Below are 11,969 nucleotides of genomic sequence, written 5' to 3' on the forward strand. Positions count from 1 at the left end.
TGTGTGTGTGTGTGTGTGTGTGTGTGTGTGTGTGTGAGCCTGGGGCAGGAGGAAGTCTGCAGCTTCAGACAGTAGTGAGCCACTATGTGGGAACTGAACCCAGAACCTCTGTAAGTGGTCTTAGCCCCTGAGACACATCTCCAACTCCAGCCCAACCTGCTGTATTTTTAATTCCTTCACAATGGGAGACTTTTCAAACTATCTTTTCCCAGATGTTGCCTTTGATTATGTAATGGGCTGGACAGTTTAATCACCAGTCTCCTCTCTGATGGAATCTGCCTGAAGAGTCTGTCACCACACCGAGATTACCTACCTATGTTTATTTTGGTGTTTTGTTTCTTTACCTTAATATTTAAGCCACTTGGACTATATTAAATTCAAGAAAACCAAAGCCTTTCATATTAGCAATACCACCATCTAAACAGCACAAAATGCAGCTGTTGCCAGTAAGGAACATCGGTTTAGTACAACTGTCAATCACAGGCTGACAGTTCGGGACAGCAGGCTCTTCATCACAGCCAGCCTCTGCCCAGTCCAAGCCAGCAAACTACACTTAAATCCTGCAATGACCATCCGATGGGCACACAGCGTCTGCAGATGTATCAGGAGACTGTGTGCCGAGATGTACAAAGACCACTCAATGAACACCCCGGCTGTACTGTGAGACTCCACGAGCTAGATACATCTCCCCCTTGAATTACAAGAAGGAAAATACAAGAATAGCCAAATGGGCTTGCATGAGTGGAAAAATGTTGAATACATTCTGCAAATGACCACCTAAAGTCCTGCATTTATAAAGCAGGCTAGGAAGAAAATATCCACAGCTCACAGTGTGTGTGTGTGTGTGAGGTCTACCTGCTCGCAAGCCACCGGAGCAGCTGGGCCTGAGAGAGGGCCAGGTCTGCTGTGAGTCAGACCTGAGACCCAGCCAGGGCCCTCTCCACTGGCTGGAGCAATGGGCCCAGCTCTGCTGAGGACCTCTGGAGAGGCTGGCAGTGTCCACGTGCCAGGATGCCAGGATACATTGAATGCATGCCTGATTCTACTCCCACCATGTCACCCCTCCTGCCTCAGTTTCTTCATCTGTAAAGTGAGGATGTGGGGTCAGTCTATGTAATAACAACAGTTACTACAGTCATCATGTATGTTGATGGCTGGTTGTTCATGCAAGTTGGAGGGAGGCACGTTACAGACATTATCTGATTCAGCCTTATTAGCTTCCGATGAGGTTCATATCGTCTGATTCTTGCATTTATTAAATTCAGCAAATACTCATTGTGCCAATTACCAGGATTAAATAATTTGCTCGAGATTCATAGTCAGTAAGAGCTGAGTCAGAATTCAAACCCGGCCCTGCTTGTTGGTGGCTGACTAAGCACACTCGGCTATCCATCACCTATCTACCTGCCCACGGGCTGCCACCATCTATCCACACATCCATTCTCTTTTCTTCCTTCTCTTTATAGCCATTCACCCACCCACCCACCTACCCACCCATCCATCCAACCTGATCCCACTCTCTGCTGCCCTCTCATCACCCACTCTAACCATCACCTGCAGATTCAAGTATCTTCCCTTCCGACCTTCTATCTCCCAATCTAATTATTGATGCATTTATCTACCCATCTCCCATTCCATTATCTCTAATCATTTGTCTATCTTTTTATTCTTCCTTTGTTCTCTCCACAATTATTCATCTGTCCATCCTTCTAGTCTTATTCATTCCTTTTTAATCATCCTCCTATCCATCTGTCCTCCCATCCGTCCATCCATCCATCCATCCATCCATCCATCTATCCATCTATCTTCCCATCTATATATCCTCCCATCCATCCATCTATCCCTCCTCTCATCCATCCTCTCATCTGTCCACCGATCCTCCCATCCATGCATTGATCATCCCATCCATCCTCCCACCCACCCATTTGTCTCTCTATCTCCCCCACACTTATACACGTACCATCTCCCCACCACCTCTCTTTTGTTCTATTCTTTATTGAATCATCCATCCCTTTGTCTTTCACGACTTCTAATGATCCACTCATCTCTCTATTCTCCCCTTCTTTCCTCTGCCTACCCATTCACCCCTCCTTCCCCCACTCAGCAGCACTGGATGGATGCTCATCTGTACAATCCCTGCCCTGCAGAGCAGCCCCTTCCATCCTGAGCTTCCTCCCTAATTTGCTCACCACTGTCCAGTCTCCATGCATTTTATACCTATCCACTCACTTTTGTTTGTAGCATTTGAGCATGTTCACAAGCTTCAACCCCATCCTCCCACTCAAATCGACATCTTTGCTCCTTAAAACCAGACTCCCCAAACTCTTTCTTCCAAGATGTCTCCAGGGACCAACCCCTTCAAAAGCCCCTTCAATGTTCAGAATCCCTTCTCCATGAAAGCCACGCCCTTCAGGGACACCCACTTCAGGGACGCCCACTTTAGAGACAATGACAGGTGTCCTTACCAGGTTTCCGACTTGCAGCATCTCCTCAAACTCTTCTGTCATGTTATAATGCTCCAGAGCCATGAAGAGCGTGTTGAGCACGATGCACATGGTGATTGTGAGGTCAGCAAATGGGTCCATGACCACGAACTTCACCTTCTGTTTGATGGACATCCAGAGTGGGCAGCATTCCCAGATGAGGTAATGCTGGGCAAAGCGGTTCCAGCATGGGGGGCACTTCCGGTGGGACTCCTCCAACTCTGGGGACAGCCAGAAAGTTAACTCGGTTTATTGACCAAGTCATCTGCATCTGGTGGCATTCTAGAAAGATCTTGTGACTCAAGTTAGGGGCACAGCAGGGTGCTAAGTGGCTGCTGCCCACTGAGGGAAGGCTAGGGAAGTGGGTGGCCTGTGTCTCAGCTCTTTACTCTGGAAGTGTGAGAGGAAACGGCTGCAAAGATAAGAGACTAAGCTGGATTCGGGGAACAGGGCTATGTCAGATTAGGCCTGTGTAGGCTTATGTAAGACAACTCCGTCCCATGCCTATGGGTGTTCTCAGCACGGGACAGGTTGCAGGTGAGGACGGGAAGCCACGCTCTGACATGACTCAGGTGAGGTGCTGGGATAGGGGATAAAACACAGGCATGCACATCTGGGGCAGGATGATACAAGATAGGGCGCCCAGTTTGGCTTGGAAGGTATGTGGTGTTGCCTAGGGTGGGACCAGCTGGTTTGGATTCAGAACTGCTGTAATTAATAATCCAAGAGGACATGGGACTGGCCTGACAATAGGCTAGAACAGGAAGGGCAGGCAGGAGACAGGGTGGCTTTTGACAGACTGAGGTATGCTTGGGAGAGGGGTGGATGAGGTAGGGAAGGGCCTGGGGCAGTGGATGGATGTGGGGGTACCTGGGAAAGAAGTAGGAGAACTAGAGAAGAGACCAGAGAACAGGCAAGGACATTCACAGCCAGAAGAAGAGTAGCTGGGAGAGGTACTGGGGGAGGGGTCCAGGTGAGGGAGCTGACACGACACTGAGGGGGCTGAAATGGAGGTTAAAGCGCGAGGGGAGAGTGGGGCACTAACCTTCCAGGGCGCTGGTGAGTACACTGACGGCGCTGAGTGCCCGTTGCCGTGCTCCGGGCTCCTCAAAACCATCTGCACATGGAGCCTGCGGCGTCAGCATCTGGGGCCCACCTGGCTCCTCTGACGGCGTGGTCTGAGTGCAACCGGGAGACATGCGTCAGCCCAGGAGAACTCAGGAAGATGGAGTGGCAGTCTTGTTTCTGTGTTTTGCTCTTTAATTTTAAAATTGCATTCACTCATTTATCTATTCATTCTTGTGGGTGTGTGTACATGCGGAGGTCAGAGGTCTGCCAGCGAGCATCCGCTGTCTCCCCTGTCATGTGTGTCTCGGGGACTGAACTCAGGTTCTAAAGGCTGGCAGCTGTAACCTTTGCCGACATAGCCATCTCACTAGCCCTTATTTATTTATTTATTTATACAGGGTCTCATATAGCCCAGGCTGGCCTTGAACTTGACATGCATCTGAGGATGTCCTTGAACTCCTGATCCTTTGGTCCGTACCTCCCAAGAGCTGCTGGGGTTACAGGTGTGTGCCACCACATCTAGTTCATGCTGTGCTGGGGAATCAAACCCCGAACTCCATGCATGCTAGGCAAGCATTCTGACCTCTTTCCCTACTGAGCTACATCAAAGCCCCGAGCATAGAGGTCTTGCTGGGTTAAGGAAGGCTGGGCTTGGAGAACCAACCCTACTCCAGCTGCGAATTCCCTGATCCTTGCTCCTCCTGTCCACCACCATCTCTTTCCTTCCGTGTTCACCACACCACACAGGCCCCTCCAGTACCAGCACACCATCTGCATTAGTACACACAACAATGATCCTCATCAGAGTTCTCTAATGTCAAGAACAGAGAGGCTGAAAGGGTGTGACATGATCTTGGATGACATTCAGAGAAACGTACATGAAACCAGCACAGTGCTTAGATGTGGCTGGTGGCAGACCATGTCATGCAGAGGAGGTATGCTTGGGTCTAAATCAGAAAATTTTAATTTTGAATGATCATACTTTGTATACATGAGTGTTCTGCCTGCGCGTATATGTCGGTGTACCATGTGTGTGCTTGGTGCCTATAAACACTATTGGGTCCTTGTTACTGAGGTGGCAGACAGTTGTGAGCATGCGGGGGTCAGAGGTCTGCCAGCGAGCATCCGCTGGGATGCTCGTACACAGGCGCTGGGAATCAAACTCTGGTCCTCTAGAAGAGCAGCTGGTGCTCGTAACCCCTGAGTCATCTCTCCAACCTCTACTTAGAAGTTTTGAAATGGTCCTGCGATTCCTTGTCTTGCAATCTACCCTCATAAACACTTTTATACACACACCAAGAATGCAGAGAAATACTGTTCTTTGCGGCACTGTTCCTCGTAACTAAACGAAACGACTAGCTCATAGGAAGATGATTAAAATCAATCATGGCTCCTGCCCAACCCTAAACTCTGATGCAGACCACAGTGAGAAGCTGATCTGGGTATACTCCCACTCTAGAGAGTCAGCACATCGCTAAGACAGAGTTAGATGTAAGAGCAAGACAAAGATCTGGAGAATGGACACCCAATTGCCAAAGTGCTGATGCTTGTGGAACAGGGGCCCGGCACAGTGAAAATGCCAGACAGGTCCCTGCTCACTTTATGAGCTCACTTCACGAGTCTCTGGGTTGCCCTCCAATAACCAAAGACACCTCTGGCTAAGGGCGGCAGCGGTGGGCCGGTGGGCCTCTCTAGGCTCCTTCCCCTAACCCACCCTGAACCAGAGAGGCCTCCTCCAACCCCCACTCCTCCCCCCCAACCCCACACTGACCGAGGCCCTATGTACCCAACACAGGGCTCTGTTTGCAGACTAGAAACGGGCTCACAGGGGACCAGCAGGGAGTGGGGAAGGCATTCCCAGGGCTTCTGCTGGCTAATCTCTTTGACTTTTCAAATGTCTCCATCTTGGAGGCTAATTCCTTTAACCTTACAAACGACTCTGCCTCGGCCCGCTAATCCCTTTAAAGTTACAAATGGGCCCTGCAGAAGTGAGAATGGGTGAAGTCAGAGTTCCCGGTAATGAAGTGTGTGAACTTGGATTCCTCCCGACATGTGCAGCACAATGAGATGATTTTCTCCCTAATGGGATTAGGAAATTCTATTAGCGCTCCAGCTCTGCCTGCCTGAGCCGGCCTGGAAGCCAGATACCCTACCCTCCAGGTGACGGGTCCTGAAGGACACAGATGACTCTGCAGCCCTCAGGGTGTCTTGAAGTTCCTCCCTTTCACTCCCTATATAGGGCTTGGACTCTTGGCAATGCATCCCAGAAGCCTTTGCTCACTTGTGTCAACAGCTCATAGAAACAGTAACCAGTAACATGCTGGAGCAGCGAGATCTGGCCTACGCCCTGGACCTGTTTCAGTTCCCCTGGTCCCACTACCACCTGCTGACGTACATGTTAAATCTGATTTCCACTTTGTAGGAAATTGAGGCTCCAGATTAACCCACAGCTATTGGCCATGTGGACTGGGCCCTCCCTCTTCGCATCACCTTCCTGACTAAGATCCCATTGTCCAGTGGTTTCCCCATAGTTGCTATCCTGTCTGTATATGTGTTCCTGAGCGGGCTGTTCGGGCACTGGTATGTGGAGTTGCAGGGGCCCACTGGGCAGTCACCAGTGTGCTACGAGAGACCTTCCGCAACTGTGAGCACCTGGCTGACAACTGCTCTAACAGTTGCTGCCTCTTCCAGCCTCGCAGACCTCATGGTGCCAGACAGACTCTTCCCCAGGCTGTCTGCCCTTTGGCTGTGTGTGACACACTTTGGTATCAAAAGCATGGGACTGCGACATTTTAACAGTGCCAACCACGTTCCTGTATGTCTGTGGTCCTTCTACATTAGCCACTTTGGCTATTTTTCGCCCATTATACAGATGAGACACTAAAGGTGCAGAAGAGCACCAAAGACTTGCTGTCTAGCTGGTAAGCTGCGCTCCAGAACCCAAACCTAGGCTAATGTCCAGAGCTTGGACACTAACCACTCTGCACGCCAGCCCTCCCAGACGTAGAAAGCAACCTGGCTCCTCTTCTTGTGGTTGCCGATTAAATGCCTCCTAGCATGTGTCTTAGGGGTTCCTCTCTCCTCTTCCTGCCCCCCACTCCCAATACTTACTACCACGGCTGGCACTGTGTTACAAGTTAGTAAAGTTCTAGACTATTTCTCACTCACTGAGTGAGTGCTTTCTGGAATCCTCTGAGGATCCCTTTGCCACCCAGCCTTGGTCCCAGGCTTGCCTTGTTCCAGTCCTGCGGATGCAGGAGGCACTTGATACAGCATGTGGCCTCCGGGACACTGGTCTACTGTGGCACCTCAGCATGGACGCTGCATCAGGTGGGAAATCTCTGACTCTCCTCACTCATTATTACACCACACGTGTTTACATAGACATTTTTCTTTCTGTCTTCTCTTTTTTTCTCTTGACTTGTCTGCCTACCCAGATGGCATGGGAACTATAAGGGGAGAGATGTTCTGGTTGTGGGGCACACAGTAGGTGCTTGATAAAACATTTAGCAAGTAGTTTTGCGCCTCCTACCTATCGCCAATTTGGGAGACAGATCTGAGCTGGTGCTCGTAGGCCGGGGGCGGGGTGGCTCACCGTGTCTGGGGGTCTGTCCAGCACCATAGGGCGGAGAAGGTGACTCCCTGGAGAGGTGGCCTCTGCGTCACCTGTCCCCAGCAAGGAAACCACCCCATTGCAGTCCACAGCGCTGTTTCTTTTGCCATTGAGGACATGAGCAGGAGCTGAGGTTCCAAGGCCGGGCTGTCCTTGGGCGCTGGCCCGGCGCAGGGGCCAGGGCACCAGCAGCGACGTGCCGTGGCTCTCGCTCTCCCCCGCCGTACTGTTCTCATCATCAGCAAAGTCTGCCTCGGAGCCTTGATCCCGTCTTCGGAACGTGAAAATGCTCCCTCGGCTGGAGCGGGGCCTCATGGATGTCCGGCTAAGCCCGTGGGTAAGGCTGAGCTGATTCTGAGGGTACAGGGAGGGTGCGTGACCCACACACAGGCCTTGGCCTCTGCCTCAGCCCCTCTCACTTTTGAGAGCACTTCTGCTGGTCACAGGGGGGGCTGGGTGGGCGCTTAGGAAGAAATGGGGCATCCTCTGCATCTTCTGGGGTCTCTACTCACTTCATCCCTGTATCTCTGGGTTTGACTCTGAAGCTGCTCTGGGCCCAGGGGTGGGGCTAGTCTGGGCAGCAAGAGCTAGGACCAGTGCTTGGGCCCCATCACCGCACACCACAGGCCCCCCACTCTCAGTGCTGGTCCCCATACGTGAGGACTAGTTCTAGGCAGGAGGCAGCATTAACATAAACCACCCTAGCTCTTCCCCAGTTTAAGAATGATTATGGGAAACTGGAAGGGATGGGAAGGGTCCAAGCTTCCCTTTCTTGGAGACTACGCTTAGGATCGTGACCACACCGGGGCCCCACCATCATGGGCTTTGCAGGGCCAGAACCAAGTCGGGATTACCAGTGCTCTGGGGCCATCTTCTGAGTCCGACTTGGGGAGCCTGTCATCCCCGCCGTCCTCCGTCCCCGTCCCCGAAGACAGTCGTTTCCTCCTCTTGCTCCTTCTCTCATGGTTGGTTACTGGGGCCAAAGGAGACATCTCCAAAGAGCTACGGGACGCGGTATCCACGCCCCTGATGGTGAGAGCCTGCAAAAGGGTGGGGGAAGGGTGTTTGGGTCACAGAGAAACCCTGGCCAGCCTCAGGCCTAGGCAAGCTGCCCCGTCAGACTTCAGGCGTGACTCAGAGTGCAGCCATCATGGAGTTGATCCCAGGCAGACCCACAATGCTTTGAGAAAGACAGAGGACCTGGAAGGGAGAGCAAGTAGCCGAGTCGGGGTGTGGGAGGGGTGAGAGAGGGCTGTTGGCGAACAGAAGAAACAGCAGAATCGAGGTCAGGGGTCTTCTAGAAGGTTCGCCTGGTGGGGGGGCAGGCGGGGGGGCAGGTCATGGAGGCAGAAAGCACACACCGATGTCTCTAGATGGGTTTCTTTGTTCTGATTTTTTTTTCCGTGTGAGTGAACTTGTATGTGTAGGCCAGAGGTAAACCCCAGGTGCCATTCCTCAGGACCACCCCACTTTGGTTTTTAAGATATATCGCATTGGGACCCAGGACTTACTGATTTAGTTTGGGCTGGCTGGCCAGTGAGCCCCATGGATCTGCCCATTTCTACCTTCCCAGCGGTAGGGTGACAAGTCACACAGTGCTTTCTAATGGGAGTCCTGGGGACTGAACTCAGATTCTCATGCCTGTGTGGCAAACACTTTAATAACTGACTCATTTTCCCAGCCCCTTTGGTTTCCGACAGCTACCACAAGAAAAGCCGGATGTGGGGAGCCAGGGCAGAACAGCCAGTGCACAAGTCTTAAGCCTTGCACTTTCCTTACTCCCCCGTTAGGAACTATCCCTCGATCAGAGCAGGTCCCATGCACGGACCTGGATCTTGTCCCAGGCACCGGCTGTGCCCACAGTGGCCACTCTGAGTCACTGTCACCTGCACCCCTCCCATTCCGTATTACCCTTGCCTAGAAAACCCAGTGGCACAGGAACCAATTTTACCCACTGTACCCCACACCAACAGGCCCACCTTGCTCAGCGGGCACTGCCCGCCACTCTGAATGCGTCACCCACCTACCAGCCCTACCCAGCATGCACTGCTCACTCACCTCATGTTCTTTCTTGAGCATCTCCATGGCCTCCTGGAAACGCTTCTCCTTCTCTTCCGTCTCAGCGATGGTGGCTTGGTTTTGCTCCTCGTAGGCCATGGCCACCACAGCCAGGATCAAGTTTACCAGGTAGAAGGAGCCCAGGAAGATGACGAGCATGAAGAAGATCATGTAGATCTTTCCCGCAGACCTCAGGGTCTGGAGGAGCAAGGGCCAGAGGTCACCCTCACTGACGTGCCAAGTTACGGCGTTTCTAAGTCACCAGTCTGGCTATGCCAAGGGCTAAGTGTCCTAAAACTGGGGGCGGAGAAAAGTATGTCCCAGCTGTAGAAGGTCATGTGCTAGCCCGCAGGAGAGTGTGCCACTTAGGAGGAGGCAGGCATCTCACCTGACGGGGAGACTGTTGTGTCTACAGAGAATGCTCTGTCCTACTGGGTGAAGGAACACCTCATCCACAGAATACTGTCCTCTCTAAGGGACTGGAACTCAGTCGCCAGCCCTTTCCCCGCTCCCTCCATAGCCCTTACCAGTGGAAAGCTACTGGGGACATTTCTAGCTAGCTATTTGTGCAGCCTGCTCTGGAGTCCATGCCTAGCACCCCCTCCACCGGCCCCGGAACTCATGCACCTGCTGGTATAGGCGTTCCCAACAGTCCTGTGTCATCAGGCGGAAGAGCGCAAGGAAGGCCCAGGCGAAGGAGTCGAAGCTGGTGTAACCATGGTCTGGGTTCTCACCTGCCTTCAGGCACCGGTAGCCCTCAGGACATGTCCTATAGCCAGACACACACACACACACTGTCTCATGCTGTGAAGGATCCTGGTTCATTTCCCTGGGCAGCCCAGCCTATGCTCAAAGGCTCTGAGGTTGCGTCACCGACATGGTGCCAGACTTTTGGGTCCTGCACCTATGATCTTGTCCTCGCCACTTTCATGGCTGGCCAGGTCACCACCTTCCTCTCTCTTAGACCTACTTGGAATTTCTAAGGCCCACATCCAGTTCCCCTCTGTCCACATGACACACCCTTCCTGGCGACTGCTGCTGTTGCTGCTGTTGCCTCCTCCCCTGGAGGAAGCCCGTGTTCCTTCCTTGGCTTGTCCACCCCCTGGGGAGCTGAACACATCGGAGTTCCAGAGGGAGAGGGGGACCAGCAAAGCCTGGCTAAGTGTGGCCAGAGGCAGATGAAGGGCTGGACTGTGTTGTATCTAGAAAAGTGTCTATCTAACACACACACACACACACACACACACACACACACACACACACACAAGCACCATGTTCAGTCTCTCTCCTTGACAGGGTGTGTATATGTATATGTTGGGAGGGAGGGGAGAGGAAGAGAAGAGAGAGAAATCTGACTGGAGAAACTTAGCAAGTGCCAGGATATTCCTAAGGGTGCCTCAAACCCAAGGCACTGCAGACATCTCCCTCAGGGTGGAAGGAGCCAGCAAAGTGTAAGCCAGGAACCAACTGCCACATGGTAAGCCTGTGACCCTCATCCAGTCCTAGACTATCATGCACAGAGTCCTGGAAACTGCCCCTGGAGACAGGGCACGTGAGGCTGCAGGATCGTGTTCTGCTTGGCCATGAACACAGTCCAGCTGCTAGATTGAGGCCACACTCAGCCCCGAAGGGCAGAACAGTAGAGATGGAGCCAAGGTCTAGCTAGGACCCTGCGGGGTACCGTGGGCGCCTTCCTTACCCCAGCCCATCTTTAGGCCTCTCCTGTCCTGACAGACCTGTCCCTGGTCTGTCTTTCCAGTTCTCTCTTGTGTGACAGGGGAGGTGGTATGGAAACTTTCAGGGTTCTGGCCAGGAAAAGTCTTAGACACAGTAGCGGGGGAAGTACCAAAAGCTACTGGAGGACTGTCCCACCTACCCGGCGTCAGAGCTGTTCCCACACAGCAACACGTCCGTGGTGCCATTCTTGAGCAGGTAATTGGCTGCAAGAAAAAGCCTGGGTGTGAGTGGCTTGGGTGGCCCAGTTCTGGGTGTCCACCTCACACTGGGTTCTGCAAAAGACACCATTACTGTTCAGTTTCCTTGGCCACTGTCCTGATCCTCACCTATACCCAGCCAGGACTTGGTGACCCTGGCTACTTCTCTAACTCATCTATCATTTTCACTGCCGTTCCTCTGCCAGTGTCTCACACACTCTTGAAGACGCAGGAAGCCCTGGGCAGGGCTCAGTTGTCCCTCTGTCCCTATAGGTAGCTTCCGCACCTAGCTTCAAACCACTTGGGGGGCCAGCCAGGGCCAAGAGAGCCCTGAGCCAGGAGGCAAGGGTCTGGGCAGAGCTCCAGCTTGGCTGCTGTGTCACTGTGTGGCCCACTGCCATGACATAAACTGGTGGGAGAGATGCCTGCCGATCACCATGGCAACATTGTGATCTGTTCCGATGAGGCTGGGTCCAGACCAGGTGAGGCACAGCCCACCTGCCTTGCCATCTCTCCCTCAGTCACCATGACCCACCTTTGTCTTGGGAAGCATTACTCTAAGTGTGGTCCTGGTGGGTAACATTAGTGTCTGGGGACTGATTGAGCTATAGCTTCCCAAATGCGAGCTATGCTTGATCCAGAAGCAGACCAGGGCCTGTAGCCTGTTGTCTGGAATCTTTCGGGTGACTCTGGTGAATGCTGAAGTCTAGAGTCATTCATTTCTATGAGGCCACAAAAGACCCATACCCACATCCACCCATGATCTATCTATCTATCCATCCACCCACCCACCCACCCATGATCCACCCACCC

The 11,969-nt window shown here is 52.6% G+C and overlaps 1 protein-coding gene across 1 annotated transcript in view; it reads right to left on the reverse strand.

Annotated features, from left to right (window-relative positions):
- Positions 1-11,969, reverse strand: part of Scn5a (sodium voltage-gated channel alpha subunit 5) — a 101,687-nt gene that overhangs the window by 45,299 nt on the left and 44,419 nt on the right. Inside the window, exons 8-14 of the mRNA XM_031343503.1 lie at positions 11,099-11,162; positions 9,850-9,991; positions 9,223-9,420; positions 8,019-8,204; positions 7,147-7,518; positions 3,529-3,661; positions 2,466-2,704 (exon numbers count right to left, since the gene is read on the reverse strand). Coding sequence (XP_031199363.1) covers positions 2,466-2,704; positions 3,529-3,661; positions 7,147-7,518; positions 8,019-8,204; positions 9,223-9,420; positions 9,850-9,991; positions 11,099-11,162 — 1,334 coding nt within the window. The remainder of the gene's footprint in view (positions 1-2,465; positions 2,705-3,528; positions 3,662-7,146; positions 7,519-8,018; positions 8,205-9,222; positions 9,421-9,849; positions 9,992-11,098; positions 11,163-11,969) is intronic.

Source organism: Mastomys coucha, unplaced genomic scaffold, assembly GCF_008632895.1.
Source record: "Mastomys coucha isolate ucsf_1 unplaced genomic scaffold, UCSF_Mcou_1 pScaffold23, whole genome shotgun sequence".
Taxonomy (NCBI): Eukaryota; Metazoa; Chordata; class Mammalia; order Rodentia; family Muridae; genus Mastomys; species Mastomys coucha.